Source organism: Urocitellus parryii, chromosome 4 (genome assembly GCF_045843805.1).
Source record: "Urocitellus parryii isolate mUroPar1 chromosome 4, mUroPar1.hap1, whole genome shotgun sequence".
Taxonomy (NCBI): Eukaryota; Metazoa; Chordata; class Mammalia; order Rodentia; family Sciuridae; genus Urocitellus; species Urocitellus parryii.
This window is the reverse complement of record NC_135534.1, coordinates 110,988,161-111,005,830: the sequence shown is the minus strand read 5'-3', so window position 1 is coordinate 111,005,830 and position 17,670 is coordinate 110,988,161. Positions and strand designations below refer to the sequence as shown.

Here is a 17,670-nt window from a genome sequence, read left to right as displayed (position 1 = left end):
GTTTAGGGCATGGAACAGTGCCTCCTACTCTTAAGGTAAAAGTTCTCATCCTGTTGTGGCCCATGTGCACTGATGGAGATTTTTAACCTCAATTTGGGTTCCAAAATAAAATTGTACATAAACAGACAATGCCTTAGTAATACTATGATAAGCCTTAAAATGGCAGAAATGAAAGTTTTCATCATAAATTCATACACTAGAATGCAGGCTTATGTGTCCATTTTGACATGTGTTTGTGTGACTCATCACCCTCAAGTGACATCAGTGTTAGGATTAATGCTCTTAACTTGTGAGGATAGGACCAGATATGTAATTGCAGTGATTTAACTGGAGTCATTCTCCCAAAAGATCACATCCTGCTAGTCTCTTTATGATCTCATCTTTAAATTTCCATTATGATTTTTAAACTATAGTCCATATTATACAATGCATATATGCATAATTTTAAATGTTTTTTATTTATAAAAACTAAACTGAAAAATGCCTAGAACTCACTAACATGATTCATGTCAATGATAATAAAAATAACAAAAATGTATATCGTAAAAAAAAAAAATGTATATCGTACATATTTTGTGTCGAGGACAATTCCTAGATGTTTTACATAGTTTTATTCTTTTAAGCCTCAGAATAAACCTACAAGGTAAGTTCTACTATAAGTATCACCATTTCAGGTAAAGAAACCATTGCTTAGAGATTAATTGATTTTTCCAAATATCTAGCAAGAAGAAAAACTAGAACTTAAACATATGAATTATTTTTATGACTTCATAGCAATTGAATGTGTGAATCAAAACTTCCCCTGTCTTGATCTCAGCAATGCTGGACTGAGTTGTTTCTGGTCAGTGAGAAGCTGTGCACAATATTTTTAATAATTTATTTGAAAGCAGTAAAGATGATTGAGTCAACTGTGTACAAAGACTTTAAGAAGCTAAGTGCCAAATCCTGGAAGAGGAAGGAAGCCAAGAGCTTCGAGCCTGGTGCCAGATGTCCATTTACCCTTTGAGGAAAGTGTCAAGTACAAAATGAATGGCCAAAGTGAGAAGGAAAAGCAGCGACTGAGGTCTCCAACAGGGTAGTGTCTCTGAAAACCTCTCAGCTGTTTGGACAGAACCCTAGGGTACTACGCTCAAGACATAGAGGAGAATTAGAAATAGACTGGCCATCACCATGGCTGAAGTTAATTAGATCCTAATCATATCAAGATTGTCTGATTCTAGTGTACACATCCATCAGAGCAGAGTAAGACCTGCAGGAGGCAGAATATAATTTAGAGGTCTAAAGAATTTCTAAGAACATTCATATAAAATATCTGATAGCTAAACGAATATAGAAAATCTGAGAAAATTATGCAATGAATAACACAGCTTAAAAAGAAAATGAGCATATTAATTAGGAAGTATGCTCAAAAACTTGCAAATGAAAAATAACAAGTCCAAATTCAGAATTTAACTACAGATATACTTACATTTATAGTTTTGAAAACTTGACTTAGAAACAAACAAGAAGCCTCATAATTAAGTATCTAAACATCTATCTCAAGATACTAGAAAAGGAACAACTATTAAACCAAGTATTTTAAATGAAAGAAAATGATGGAAACAGGAACAAATGAAAATGAAATAAAAATTTGTACAAATAGAGAGGATGAACAAAACAAAAAATAGTGGTCTTTAGAAGATCATGAAAATTGATAAACTTCTATGTGAAGAAAATAGAAGGTACAAATGACTAACATCAGAATTGAAAAGGTAGTAGTATCACTATAGACATCATGACATTAAGTGACACTTTAAGGTGATATCTGTAAAATGTTATTGCAAAGAAATTTTTTAAAATATTCAAATTTTTATAAAAATAAGAACATACAAAAACATAAATTATTTAAAAAATAATTTCCCATACTTTTCCAGTTCCAGAGAGTCCACTATAACTTCTAGCAAATACTTAAGAAGAAATCTTCCACAGAATAGGGAAAAAGGCAATTTTTGCACTCCAAATCTACAGTACACCATTTGAATTAATATCTCAATGAGGCACAGTCATTATATAAAAGTTAATGTAAGAAAAATTAATTTCGTTAGTGAAATTAAATATCTGTTCAAGAAAAATATGAAAAAATACTACTTAAAACAATATCAAACACCTAAAGAAAATGAACTAATAAAAAATACATGAAGGTCTCTATGCAGAGAATTATAAAGTATTACAGAGAGATTTTGAATGTGTTGTTAGATTAAGGAAATAAATAAATTCACTCATTTTGTGGAAAATTAAGTTTCTCACCTGAACGAAAGAAGATATCAACATAGAATTTGAGATAAAAAGAAAGAATGCTATGTTATTGCATTGGAAATTTGGACATCAGTAAAATTTAAGATTTTTTAAAAAAATATTTGCTAGTTCTGTCCCCTGAAATACCTAGAATCAGTATCGGCCAATAGTCAGAAGCATAGGTAGCACTCAATGCTGGTTTCTACCTATGATTCCAACTAAATGGAACAGGGCTTCTTGGGAAACGCTTGAGTGCAGGCCGGGGAAGGGCACATTCTGGGTTGAAAACAAGAAAATATTCAAATACCTAAGAAACACGTGGAAAAGATATGGGGGCACATAAAAGGGGCTCCCATTGATCAGATCTGGAAATATTGAGAATCTAAAAAGATGATGATAGTTACGCCACCTAATACATTAAAAAATAGTGGAAGAATTCAAGAATACATATTGATAGAACAAAAAGAAGGAAGGGAAGAGAGGAAAGAGAGAAAAGGCTCTTCTTTACAGAAGGATGGCCGCTAGTGAATGTGGAAAACTTGATACTTTAAAAGTCACCATTGTGGGCTGAGGATGTAGCTGTGTGGCAGAGCAGCTGCTTTGCATGTGTAGGGCTCTGGATTCAATCCAATCACTGCTTTGAAAAAAAAAATCAAACACACAAAAAAAGAATAGCATTGCACTACCAGAGATAGTAATAACATAATTTTTAAAGTAACAAATTTGAGTAAATGTTGTGGAAAGCAACATGTTTACCAAATTTAAAATTTATATGTCACAAAGCACCCTGTATGTAACTAAGTTGTCAAAGGTAATATCACCAGGCCTAATGTTACACTTTTGCAATATTTCTACCCAAAATGCTTAGTATTAATTTAAACATGAATTAAAACGGTCAAACAAATACAAACCGAGATTCTACTAAATATCTGTCTAGTTCTCTTTGAACTATCAATCCTATAAAAGTAATGAAAAACTGAATTATTCCAGTAAAAAAAGACAAAAGAGTCAAAACAACTAAATAAAATATTTCTTCTTGGATTTGTTTCTACAACAGGAACAAAACTCAAAATCAAATTATTAGAAAACTGACAAACATGGCCTATATGGAATATGATATTATCTCAATACTACATGTTCTAAATTAAATAGTTCTATAGTGACCATTTAGCCAGAATGTCCTTTTTGGGGGGAGGATGAGTGCATAAACATACAGTTATCCTCCTGTGTCTATAGATTTTCTGTCTACAGATTCAATCAACAGAAGATTAAAAATAAATTTTTATTTTGTCTATACTGAACAGGTATAGACCACTTTTTCTGTTATTTCCTAAATGATAAAGTATAGCAACAATTTACCTAGCATTTGCATTGTAGTAGGTATTATGAGTAATCTAGAGATGGTTAAAAGTATATGGGAGACTGTAAGTATGTTATATACAACTACTATGCCAAGTATGTCAGAGGTGAACATCTTCTGATTTTGGTAGTTTAGGATTGTTGTGGAACCAATGTTGCACAGAGACTGAGGGACAAATGTACCTTGTAAATAGATGGAAAATTCAGCATAGTAAATACTAAATCCTCCAAAAATTGATTTTAGGGGGCAGGCAAGATGGTGGAATGAGATGGACATGATTACCCTAGGTACATGTATGAGTGCACATATTGTGTGATGTTGAATCGTGTACAACCAGAAAAATGTAAAGTTGTGCTGCAATTATGCACAATGGATCAAAATGCATTATGATGTCATATGTGCCTAATTAAAATAAACTAATTAATTAAAAAATTGATTTTAAAAAGTCAGTATAATTCTAATCAGTATCCTACTAGATATTTTTTGGTTAAAAACTGACAAGGTAATACTACAATTACAATATTAATACAGGGTCCTAAATATAACTAAGTGAACCTTAAAAATGAACAAAGTAGAGGACTTATTGAAAAATCAACATTAAACATAAAGTCACATTAATTTAAATGGTGTAATATTGGCACACATCCAAATAGACAGACCAATCGAGGGGTGCAGGAAATCTAGAATCAAGCCACACAGGTACAGGCACATACTTGTGAAAACAGGGCATGCCCATCAGTGAGGGAAATGCAAAATTTTCAATAAATGAGAAAAAATTGATGTTTACATGATAAAAATAAAACATGATAGGCTAATACACATGTTTCACAAACATAATTCACAAGTATGTTCTATATCTAAATAGAAAAGACAAAATGACAAAATATAAAAACAACAAAAGAAAATATCTTCATTATGTTGGATAGGAAAGTACTTCAAATAAAACATACACACACACACAAATACATCTAAAAAACACTAATCATAAAGAAAAATAACAAAAATTGAATTATAATAAGAATAACCATTACTCAAAAGATAAAATTTTGAGGGTAAAAAGGCAAGCTATATAGTGAGAAAATATATTCTTGGAACATATAGTCAGCAATGTGCTTACACTCAGATTATAAAGTAAACTATAGATAAATCATATAATATAAAATTTTAAAAAATAGGAAAGTAAATTGAATCTCTGTCACAAAATGAGACAACTGAATGGCCAATACAGATGAAATTACATATGATGTTGAGCCACTGAGAAACTATAAGTTAAAACTATAATGAGATATCACTTTACATACACAATAAATTTTGGATAGAAAATGAAGCAACTGAAAACCTTCTATAAAGACATTGTGAATTAAATGACTCTAGCCACTTGAAAAACTGTCTGGAATTTCCCTCAAATTCTGCAACTCTGTCTACTGAAAGAAATATATATGTATATAAATGTCAATACCCACTCCTCCCTCCACATCCATGGGGGATTGGTTCCAAAATCCCATGTGGAAACAACCTCCAGATCTGATACTCAAGTCCCTTGTGTAAAGTGGTATAGTATTTTCATATGACCTACACATATCTTCCTGTATAATTTAAATCATCTTTAGATTACTTATAATACCTAATACAATATAAATATTACATAAAAATTTGAATCCACAGATATGGAACTTGTAGATGTGGGGGGTTAACTATAAAGATGTGGGTGAACAAAAGGTAAATACAAGGATGAAAAAATGTTCATAGCAGCATTATTTTTAACAACAAAGCCAAAGTCCATCAGCATTTGAATCAAGAGAAACTATATTATGGTTATTCCATGGAATAATATTCACTAATCAAAATTTACCATGGCTACATGCAACATATGTTTGCATCTCAACACACTGTAGAAAACAAGAAGAAAAACAATATATATAGACAGAATAACCTATTGTATAACTCACTTATTTTAAACTGAAAACAAGGACAGACAACCCATTGAGTTATAAGTCAGAAGAACAAGTGGATTGGGAGTGAGAACAGGATATGAGTGAAGGGTAAAGAGGAAGAAGTTTGATAACATTCTAGCTCTAGACCTATGTGGGGTCACTCTGTGCTCATTGTGATAGTTCATCAAGCTAAATCACAGTAATTCATGTAGTTTCCTGTTTAACTTTGTCAAAGACGTTTGTAATAAAGAAAAACACACTAATGAAACCTTTCTTCTATTGTGGCTTAGAAAAATAAAGGACAAAGAGTTTTCTGTGTTGTTGGTGTTATTTGGAAAACTACCATTAGTTTCTGTGAAGAAAAATACATTTTCAACTGGTAAGAATAAAATTTTAGAATGGGTCATTCTTCTGAAAACATTGTCAGCAGTGGTATCATGAGGCTGTAGGTTTCATGTGGCACTACTGGAGTATGGTCACCCCAGCAGAAATCACTTTCAGTTCGTACCTGTGTTTATTGCCCTTAGACTGAACTTCTTTAATTACACTAAATGTGTCAGAAACTTCTCCATCTGTGAAGATAAAAAGCTGTACAAAGAAAGAAAAGACCATCAATCCTCAATCTCATTGCAAGGTATCAGGATTTGCCCTTGAAAACCCCAATTGTTTTATTCCAGAGACTCCAAGGGCTCTTCAAACAGGCGTGACTCTTCCATGTTCCACTGTCACTGGGACCCTGTGCTCTCAGGATTGCTGGAAACACTGGGGATTTGGGGCTCCTCCACACACTGACTTTGTCAGAGGCTTTGGGGTATTCCACAGAGGCAGTTCCACTGTCCATCCAATTGAGTGAAGGGATAAGAAAAATACCACTTCTCTTTACTTCTCTTTATTATAAAATAGAGTCTTCAAAATACACACCATATTTTTAAATTCCTGCAGTAAAGCTCAAGGACATTAATTCTTTCATTTTCTCTGTGTCCTTCTGTTAAGTTGGTTCCAATTCCTACCTGTAGGGGGTGACCAGGGATGGAGGGCTTCCTGTAAATGTTCTGAAGTGGTGCCAAGATTTCAGTGCCCCCTAGATCTGCTCTCATGAGCTTGACTCTGTTCACTGCTTCTTCCATTGTTTGCTGAGTGTACTTCACACTCTCCCTGAGAGAAACAAAAGCATCCAGTTGCATGGTGGCAGCTTCATATTGCCTGCTGCTGAGAAACCCCATCAAACAGCAATCCTTCCCAGCCTCTCAGGAGGCTGAGACAGGATTGTGAGTTCAAAGCCAGCCTCAGCAAAAAGTGAGGCACTAAACAACTCAGTAAGACCCTATCTCTAAATAAAATACAAAAAAAAAAAAAAATAGGGCTGGGGATGTGGCTCAGTGGTGGAATGCCCCTGCTGAGTTCAATCCCTGGTAACCCCCCTACCAAAAAAAAAAAAAAAAAAAAAAGAGCAATCCCACCCAAATCCCCCAAACTCAGGTCGACCCTTCAGTAATCCCACAGTGGTACACTTCATGCTTTGAATATAGACTTTGCTGCTCTGCCACTGAAGCTTATTTTAAAATGGACATGTTTTCTTTTCCTCTCCTCCCTCTCCCATTCCCTAACCTAGGGGTGGGGGATGGGCTATCTTTTTTCCAGTCTTAGGCTGATAGTTATCACACCTGCTTTAGGAACCAAGTAACTCAGACTTCAGGAGGGGCTCCAGAGATCTAAGAAATGGCTATCTCCCAAATTAACAAGTGAATCACAACCTCCCACAGGCAACACCAAAACTGTTCTTATAAAACACCTAGAACTGTTCTTACAAAACCTTCCGTTCTCCCTGATGGGCAGAATCACACCTTGTGGAACAGGAGTCCCTTAAACTTTTTCCTTTTCTCAAAACAATGTCCTCATTATCAAATTGGCATCAGACACAAGAAATGAGCTTTTAGTAACAGTAATCCCTTTACAATAGAGTTCCTCCCTTTAAAGTATTTATTTTCTGGCCTTTTCAGAGACTTACGGAAAAAATTCCTTATAGGAAGATCCAAATTGATAGATGTTGAAATAACAGCCTATAGGCAAACTCTTCAGCAGCAGAATCAGTGTTTCCTGAAGGGGAGAGAGGATAAGGATAGAGTGAGAGGACCTTCTCAGACCCTGTGGAGCCAACTCTTGGGGCTGTAGCCTGTCACCTTGGTTCCATGCCACTTTACCTTCCAAGGCCTCTGAGTGGTCATACCAGCTGCTGCTCAGGTGGAGAACAGACCTACACCTCCAAATGCACCCCACTTTAACCCCTCAGCTTCACCCTCACTTGTCTACCTGACTCAGAAGAAGAAACTGGATTTACCTGGGCTGCCTCTATGCGTGACTGAGACCCATCCTGGTTATTCATGGGACACTGCATACTTCCTGAGCAGTCCATAAGGAAGACAAATTCTCCACAGGTCACAGATGCCTCATCTTCAGGAATGTTTGGATAGAAACTCACCATGACAGAAGGATCTCCCATTAAACTATCTATAAAAAAAAAAGATAAAGATCCTGGGGGGTGGGGGAAACAAGAGCCCAAGAATTTTAAAATTCCCAGGAAATAATTGTAGTGTACACAATAGGGGACAGGAAAAACTGAAATATAAACAACACTGTGCTTGATCCTTATTCACAATCTTCTTACAAAGGGCTGGAGGTGAGTTCTAAACATATAAAAGATATAGAAATAGATCACATATCAAAGAGAAGAGAGAGGGTAGAGGTTAGTAGGCGCAAACAATAATTATAATAGTGCATTAGTGTGAAGTACTCATTCATGCTCCCCACAAGAAAAGGAAGCTGTGGGATTAGAAAAATCTCTGGTTAACTAAAATAGCTTCATACAAACAACGGTGTGAGGAGACATGGGGAGACCACCCTTTATGGATAAAATGTCAAAGCCATTGCTGAGATTTCATTTTGAGATGTGAATGAAAATTGATACTGGAGTTGAAACATCCATTACCGAGATGGAAATGAAATGAGAATGGCTGGGTTATATTGACTCCATTTTTAAAGTTCAGAGAGTATAAGAGGATATGGAATTATATACCATTATCCTATTTTTGTAAACTGATTCCAGAATGGTAGAATTAAAATCTTAGTAGCCCTGAGATTCAGTATGACCATGAGACCTATTTCAGTTTAATCTTTTATCTATGGGGTACTCTACTAATCAAACAGGCTACTTAATATAGTAGATGTCACCCAAAAAACTTTTGATAGAAGAGGAGTTGAAAAAATGATGTTTACATAACCTGGACATCTGGATATATAATGCAGCACTGTTTTGATAGGTGAAGGTAGATTCCTTTCTGAAATGAGAGACACCTGGGTATTATGGGGTTGGCACTGCTCTGAGAAGTCAGAAAGGTTGAATGAGAACGATGGGAGTTAGTACCTATGAACTGTTCAGAACACCGCCAGATACATGGTGAGCACTGCGTGTATATTGTCTACTATAATTCTTTCAGCCTCCTACAAATTATCTTTAGCTTCACCAATGCTGCTTCCTTGATTTCAAACAAGGTATTTCAAACCTTAGTTCTATCACTTGTTATCTCCAATTTCCTCATCTGAAAATCATGGTAATAAGACCTATTTTATGATTGTTTTATTGGTTAAGCGATACAATACTTTTAAGGAACTTTCTTGATGGCCACATTAACCTCTTAGTAATATTTACATAAAATTAGTTTTAAATATTACAGTCATTTTGTTAAGTATAAATTTTAATTTTAAAATTGCATTCTTAATATAGTTAACAAACCCATTCTAAATTAAAAAAAGAAAAACAATAATGTAGTGTGTTTTCCTCGCATACTGATATGCTTCATGTGGCACAAGTTCTAAAAGTTTTTACTGAGCCAGGCTGCCATTCGAGGTTTTCCTTTTCATCATTGTGTATATATAACATCCAGTCAACTAAACCAAATATATGATCAAGAAGTAGCACCTGCTGCAAGGAATTCATAAGACTGATAAAAACTGCCCCTCATATTATTCTATGACCTGCAGAGTTAGTCAGGAGGAGCAGTTGAGAAAATCTGCATGGGAACAAGGGAATACCTTGGGGGGAAAGAGACAGAAATCTCAATCCTTATCTTTAAGATAAGGTTTAAATAATACTCAGTAAAGGCCAGGTTCCTGCTAGGATATTTCAAGAAGGAGCTCACCAATAGGAAAAGAAACACCAGGTAACTAACTGATAGAGTGTGCAGCTTCGTGGGAGGGAAACTAGTTATAGCAAATATTTTTGAGGTTAGGAGGCCCTGAGTGACTTCAGTATGAAAAGCTGGAAGAAAAGTTGGACAAGTGAGGTCCCACCAAGAGTGCCAATTTGTAAGCTCAAACATGAGGCAACCATGGGAAAGCTTATGGAAGCAATTCCAGGGAACAGTCCTCCTAGAAGTTGTAGTCACAGAGACAAAGGCCTAGCCCCAACCATGTCACTGTGAATGTGACTGTCCCCGAGAATGCCTCCTTTCCATCCACGAGGAAAAGGTTGCTGAGTGGCAGTATCTCTTCTGTCATGAAAATGGAAGCAGCACAGAAGGCCAAAGAAAGAGACTGACTCAGGTTATTTCACTTTTAGTTATGAAAAAAAAAAAAAGCACATATGTATTTAGGAAGACTTAGAAAAAAAGGAGCAAAAAAAAAAAAAAAAGAAAAAAAACCTCAGTAAGAAACTCTGCTTACTAATTTACAAACCTGAGTCTTATAAAAGGTAAATAAATTAAAGCCATAGATCTATCCACTTAAAATGGCTAAAATGTTAAAATTTTTATTTATATTTATCAAAATTAAAAATAAATAATTGCAGTGATATTATATGTAGCTGTGATCAATTAACCAATGAAGTATTTGTTTAATTTAAAAAGAAATTTAAAAATTCAATTTTGTGTTAATCTAATCACAAACACCACTTGTATATTTCTTGATTTTTAAAATGTTTTTTTCCTAATACGTATGGTATAATATACTGGCAATCTATTGGTAGGGCTTACTTTCATTATACTTCCAATTCCTTAGAGGTCTTTTTTCAAAATTATTTCAATGTGTCAACATACATTATTTTAGTAGCTGCATAATAATTTATCAAGTTGTTGAAAGTATGGTATATTTAGTCCAAGTGAGACATTGTGATTTTTTTACTGATATTTGATATTTTTAACATTATTAATAATATTAAAACATACCTAGTGCATATTTTTTACTTATATTTGCTTCCTTAGGTAATATTCCCCAAACAGGAATTACCACAAAGATCATATATTTTCACCTGTGATATGGTTTGGATGTGACATGTTCCCCCAAAGCAAGGACGTGTAAAGGAGAAAGGACTAGGTCATGGGAGCCTTAACCCAAATATTGAATTAATCCCCTGATGGTAACCAAAGGCAGGTAGAGTGTGGCTGGAGGAGGTGTGCATTGGGGAGTTCTGCTTTTGGAGTAAAAATTTTATATTGGGCAAGTGGAGTCACTCTCTGTTTTCTGATCATCATGTGAGCTGCTTTTCTCTGCCACACTCTTCTGTCATGGTGTTCAGCCTTACCTTGAACCCAGAGAAGTTTGTGGACTGAGACCTCTGAAACCACGAGCCCCCAAATGAACTTTTCCTTTTCTAAAATTGTTCTTGTCAGGTCTTTTAATCACAGCAGCAAACAAGCTGACTATACTAAACCTATATGCCAAATTTATCTCAAAAAGATTAAAAACCAATTATTTTTCAACAATCTATATCACTCCTTTTGAAAAAAATAGGCATGACTGGATTTGGAAATCTTTTAGGTTTGAATGGGGAAAATGTCACATATTTGTATTTGCATCTCTTAAAATTGATGATTGTCACAGATATATAATTGGCTGTTTTCTGTTGTGAATTTATCTGTTTATGCCCTTTCCCCAATTCTCTACTAATCTACTTAAACTTGCCTACAAGACAATACCGCAGGATACTCCCAAACCTGACCACTGTGCATGCTGTAGACTCTTTCAGTATTTCAAATTGACGTGTTTACCTGCTACTGGGAAGAGGAAATGGAAGTGAGAATATTTGACAGTGATTCCAAGATAGACAAACACCTCCTAGGAGGTGAGGACAAATGAAGAAAGAATATACCTGGCTTCTTCTCAAGCATCCCTGCCTCCACAGATACTCGGGGGCTGTGCACCTCCCTGTAGTAAATCAGGAGTTCCACGTCCCTGTCAAACTTGTGTCCTTCAGCCAAGGAAACCTGAGTTAGGGACCAGCAAGGGAGTCAGGTTAGAACATCACTCTTTGCTGCCTGGAGCTGAGGTCAGAGTTGAGGGCCACAGGCTTCCTCCACCAGTGAGCATGACCAGGGGCAAAGGGGAGAATCAAGAGAAGACTCAGCACATTAAACCTGGGTGAAGAGGGAGCACAGTGCATCCCCCTCTGGGTTAATAGGGAAAAGTAAGGACCACCTGGGAAGGGCTGGACCAAGTCAGGACCCAAGGAATAGGGTCCTGGCAACAACAGTCCTCTCTTACTGATTACCTGAGCAGAAGTCTTATCATCTGCAAGGAACGCAACAGCACTCAAGGGGCAGTTGGAGTGGACCCTCTGGATGCCATGCTGGGAGCTGATGGTGGCAACCATGCTGAGTGTGTAGGGCAGTTCATCCAAGGGGACTAGAGGAGTTTTTATATCAAGGCAACTGTCCTCAAGCCGTCCTATAAAAAGTGAACTTCATTCTGTTTCCTTTGCCAATACTTTTTAGCACCTCCATAAATATAAAGGGAATTCCCCTATTATGCCACCACTATTACTCAAAGGGGAGAGGTACTTACCAGAAAGATGGTATCTAGGATTTAGGATGGCTGGGAGCACATAGCGCAGGGCCCCATCAGCGTCCAAGGGCAGCTCCTGCACGTACCTCAGGGTAAGCTCCACCTTTGACCCAGGCTGGAGGTTCCCCACATTGCAACAGAAGACATCTCTAGAGTCTGAGTCCTCCTCCAATAAGTAGGCCTCCTGACCCTGGGATATGGCATCCTCATATTTCTGTTGGGCCTAAGGAAAATAGGAGGGATGGGAAAGAAAGGTAACAACAAATGAAAAGACAGGACTGAAGAAAATGAAGACTGTTAGAGAAATTAATGGGTCTTGTCAATTTCATAGCTGGGGTTTGAATGCCTCTAATTGATTTATCCATAAATGATCTCAGGAAATCAGAATTTAGAAGTGCATAGATAGAAAAGCATCCAACTCCAGCATTTTTTGTGAAGGTGCATTTGAATGAGATCTTAAAGAGTGCACATTAATCATTAAGGTAAAAGGAAGGGAGAATACAAAGGACCCATCTCCTGTACCTCCATCTTGTCCTGTAATTCTGCCACAATTTTCTTCCCATCCACCAAGGCCTCGAAGCTATAGACAGCAGAGTCTTCATCCATGGGGAACACAAAGGAGGCCTCCAAAGGGACTTTCTCCTCATTTTCATAGTTTAAGGTTGCAGACACACAAGCCACAAACTCATGGATGGACAAGGTCACAGAGATGCTTTTCAGTGCCACTGGGGATAGATCAGGGTTCAAGGGTTCAACACACTATAATAGAAGGCCTCCTGCAAGCCAAGAATTGAGCTAGGTATCAAAGACACACTGGTACACAAGAGTCAGAAATCAGGCTTACCTGGCTTCTTTTGGAGAGTGATTAGGCCACAGGAGCCCTCCATGCTGACACCGTGTCCTGAGGAAAAGACACATCATGAGCAGAATGACATGTTGGGAGATGTGCATCCAAACATTACTACATTCTGAGCCTCCTTTTGCATAAGAATACATTCAGGAAGTCACATTTTGTGCTAGGAAGAAACATGGAGGGGAGAAGGGGACAAAAATATCCTATAGCTAGGCTCCTTTTAAATGCCATCCCCAGATGGGGAGATTGTAAGATGCAATAAGTGCCATCTAAGAAGAAATTCCTAAAAAAGCTAGAGGGTGCTTCAAATACTAATAATAAGTATTCAAAAGTGGGTTTAATACTCCTTTCTTAAACATACGGAATAGGTGTTGTAACCTTAATCCTCCTTGGTATTCTCTTTCTAAAATGAGAACAATCGTACCTTCAAATCACATATGAATTTCCTACACTAGGGCTGGCTCATAGATGGCTTTTTATTTTATTCACATTGCCATATACTATTTTCGTTGGTACTTTATAATTATACATATTGTGGGATTCATTATGTATATTTGTATATAAATATAATTTGATAACTCTCATTTCCCATTACCTTTCCTTCCTTCCCCTCCTCCCTCCTCCTGATCCATTTGCTCTACTAATTTGTTTTAATAATATTATTTTGTGTATTATATATATGCACACATATATTTGATTCATGGTAGTATGTTGATATGTGGCCATACTATAATTTGATAGATTTCATACCTCAGGACATCCCCATGAGTCCCCTCCTCCCTCCCTCTTCACCCCCTTCCTCAACGTTATTAGTCTTTCTAGTATTGTTGTATGGCTTGTTATTTTTTATTTCATTTTTCCTTCTCTCTAGCTTCCACATTTTTAAATTTACTTTATTTGTTCTTTGAGTTATACATGAATCAGAGTTTATTGTGATGTATTTATACAAACATGGATTACATCTTATTCTAGTTAGGTTCCCAGTCTTGTATATGTACATGGTGTGGAGATTTGCTGCAGTATGTTCATGTATGTACATAGGAAAGTCATGTTAGATTCATTCTTATGTCTTTCCTATTCCTATTTCCTCTCCCTTCCCTTCATTCTCCTTTGTCCAATGTACTGAAATTTTCTTCTACCCCTCTTCTCCACCTTGTTATGTGATAGCATGCACATATCAGAGAGAACATACAATCTTTAGTATTTGGGGATTGGCTTATTTCACTTAACATAATAGTTTCCTGATCCATCCATTTACCAGAAAAATGTCATAAAGCCATTCTTTTTTATGGCTGAGGAATACTCCATTGTGTATGTATACCACATTTTCTTTATCTATTCATCTGCTGAAGGTCACCTATGTTGGTTCCATAGCTCAGCTATTGTGAATTTTGCTGCAATAAACATTGATGTGGCTGGGTCACTGTAGCATGCTGATTTTAAGTCCTTTGAAAAAGTATACCTAGTAGTGGTGTAACCAGATCAAATAGTGCTTCCCTTCCTAGTTTTTTGATGAATCTCCATACTGCTTCCAGAGTAGTTGCAATTTGTAGTCCCACCAGCAATGTATGAGTATGTCATTTTTCCCCACATCCTCACCAACATTTGTTGTTGCTTGTATTCTTTATAGTTGCCATTCTGACTGGAATGAGATGAAATCAGTGCAGTTTTAATTTGCATTCCTCTAATTGCTAGAGATGTTGAACATTTGCTGGGGTCGGGGGGTGGGGTGGGTACCATGGACTAAACTCAGGGGGCACTGGACCACTGAGCCACATCCCCAGCCCTACTTTGTATTTTTTTTAGAGACAGGATCTCACTGAGTTACTTACTGTCTTGCTTTTGCTGAGGCTGGCTTTGAACTCATGATTCTCCTGCCTCAGCTTCCCAAGCTGCTGGGATTATATAGGCATGTGCCACTGCACCTGGCATTTTTTCATATATTTGTTGGCCATTCATATTTCTTCTTCTTTTCAGTTCTTTTGCCAATTTATTAATTGGATTATTTGAGTGATTTTTTTGAGGGGTGTTAATTTTAAGTTCATATATATACTGGAGATTAATGCTCTGAGGTACAGGTGTCAAAGATTTTCTCTTATTCTGTAGGCTCTCTCTTTATACTCTTAATTATTTACTTTACTATGAAGAAGCCTATTAATTTGGTACCAACCCATTTATTGATTCTTGATTTTATTTATTACACTTTAGGAGTCTTATTGAGGAAGCTGGTTCATAAGCCAACATGATGGAGTGTTGGCCCTACATTTTATTCTAGTGTATGCAGGGTTTCTAATCTAATTCCTGGGTATTTGATCCACTTTTAGTTAAGTTTTATACAAGGTGAGTAGCTTCCACATTGAAAGAGAACATTCAACTCTTGACTTTCTGAGTCAGGCTTATTTCACTTAACATGATGCTCTCCCATTCCATCCATTTACCAGCACTGATATAATGATATAATTTTGTTCTTCTCCTTTATAGCTGAATGAAACTCCATTGTGTATGTATACCCCATCTTCTTTAACTTTCATTTGTTGATGGCAGGTTCCATAATTTTGCTTTGTGAGTTGCACTGTTAAAATATTGGTATTCATATATCACTATAATAAGCTGATTTTAGTCTTTTTGGCTAAATACCAAGGATCGAGATAGCAGGGTCATATGGTGGTTCTATTCCAAGTGTTTTGAGGAACGTCTAAACCGCTTTCCAAAATGAATGTACCAATTTGCAGTCCCAATGAACATGTATACCTTTTTATCCACATCTCACCAGTAATGATTATTATTTGTATTCTAATTAGAGTGAGATGAAATATCAGGGTAGTTTTAATTTGCATTCCTTGACAGCTAAGGATGTTGAACACATTTTTTCATATATTTGTTGAGAATGTATTTTTCTTCTTTTGAGAAATATCTGTTTAGATCTGTTTTCCATTTGTTGATTAGGCTCTTTGGTTTGGTTTGGTTGTTAAGTTTTTTTGAATCCTTCACATATTCTGGACATTAGTTCTCTGTTAGAAGAGCATGTGGTAAAGATTCTGTCCTGCTCTGAAGGCTCTCTTTTCATACTATTAAATGATACTGTACTTGAAAGACTTCCAAAATTCCACCAGATAACCTTTAGCTGATAAATTCAGCAAAGTAGCAGGGCAGAGAGTAACATGCAAAAACCAATAATTTTCCTATAATCTAGTAATTAACATGCTGAGAAAGAAATCAGGAATAATTCCATTTATGACAGTCTCAAAAAAGATAAACTACTTAATAAACTAGATAAATCTAATCAAATAGGTAAAAAAAAATCTCCACAGTTAGAATTACAGAATAGTGAAGAAAGGAATTTGAGATCTCAGAAGATGGAAAGAATCTCCATATTCCTGTAAAAACAGAATTGATATTATTAAAATGGCCATATTAACAAAAGTGACCTACAGTTGGACTAAAATCCCCATCAAAATAAAAATTTCCCAAAGCTAGGGGGAAAAAAAAACAGTCCAAAAATCATATGGAAGAATAAAAACAGAATAGCCAAAGCAATGCATAGGAGCAAGACTGCAGGCATCACAATATCCAATCTCAAATTATACTACAGGCATATAGTAACAAAAAACATCATAGTATTGACATAAAAAAACAGACATGAAGGCCAACAGAATAGAAATCCACATAGATCATACAGTCATCTGATTCTTGACAAAGCTGTCAAAAACATACAATGAAGAAAAGACAACCTTTTAAGCAAAAAGTTATACAGGGTCAGAACTAGGTTCATAGTTTCATTCTTCTACATAAGTCAATTCAAAGTAGATCAAAGACCTAGGAATGAAAACAGAAACACTACAACTGCTAAAAGAGACCATAGGGTCTACACTCTGATATATTGGTGCAAGCTCCAATATAAGACTGCTAAAGCTCAAAAAATAAAACCAAGAATAAGTTGGTGGCATAGATGACTTTTAAGCAATGGAGACAGATACCAACATTGTTCTTGTTGTCATCATTTCTACTGTTCAATGTCTCTGCTGTTTTAAATTTTAGTTTTATTGTTATACATAGTAGTTGGGTTCATCCTGGAAAACTCATACACTTTGGATCATGCTATTCAGAGTCCTGCACCTTTTTATACCATGTGCCTTCTGATTTTCCTCATGAGGTTCAGAATTGAACCAAACTACTGTTTGTTATCTATGTTCAAAATATTATGTATATATATATATTAATAATTTCATATATATACACATTTTTCTCTATTTTTAAATTAGGCTGTCTGATACATATTTCTCAAACTAACAATATATAATCTTGGACAAATATTAAACATTATATTATAATAAACTGAGATTTGATATATATACAGGTTATGATTTATTTTTTAAAGTAAATTTATCTATTATGTGATCCTAAGGATTGAACCC

At 35.9% G+C, this 17,670-nt stretch overlaps 1 protein-coding gene across 2 annotated transcripts in view; it reads right to left on the bottom strand.

The window, feature by feature from the left end:
* LOC113192533 (von Willebrand factor A domain-containing protein 5A) overlaps nt 1–17,670 on the bottom strand; it is a 28,961-nt gene that overhangs the window by 9,278 nt on the left and 2,013 nt on the right. Inside the window, exons 2-11 of one of the 2 annotated variants that reach the window (XM_026402696.2) lie at nt 13,247–13,303; nt 12,925–13,127; nt 12,403–12,625; nt 12,110–12,285; nt 11,711–11,825; nt 8,847–8,903; nt 7,907–8,076; nt 7,577–7,665; nt 6,579–6,723; nt 6,077–6,156 (exon numbers count right to left, since the gene is read on the bottom strand). In XM_026402696.2, coding sequence (XP_026258481.2) covers nt 6,077–6,156; nt 6,579–6,723; nt 7,577–7,665; nt 7,907–8,076; nt 8,847–8,903; nt 11,711–11,825; nt 12,110–12,285; nt 12,403–12,625; nt 12,925–13,127; nt 13,247–13,289 — 1,301 coding nt within the window. In that variant the 5' untranslated portion in view covers nt 13,290–13,303. The remainder of the gene's footprint in view (nt 1–6,076; nt 6,157–6,578; nt 6,724–7,576; nt 7,666–7,906; nt 8,077–8,846; nt 8,904–11,710; nt 11,826–12,109; nt 12,286–12,402; nt 12,626–12,924; nt 13,128–13,246; nt 13,304–17,670) is intronic. The other variant, XM_026402697.2, reaches the window with a different exon arrangement.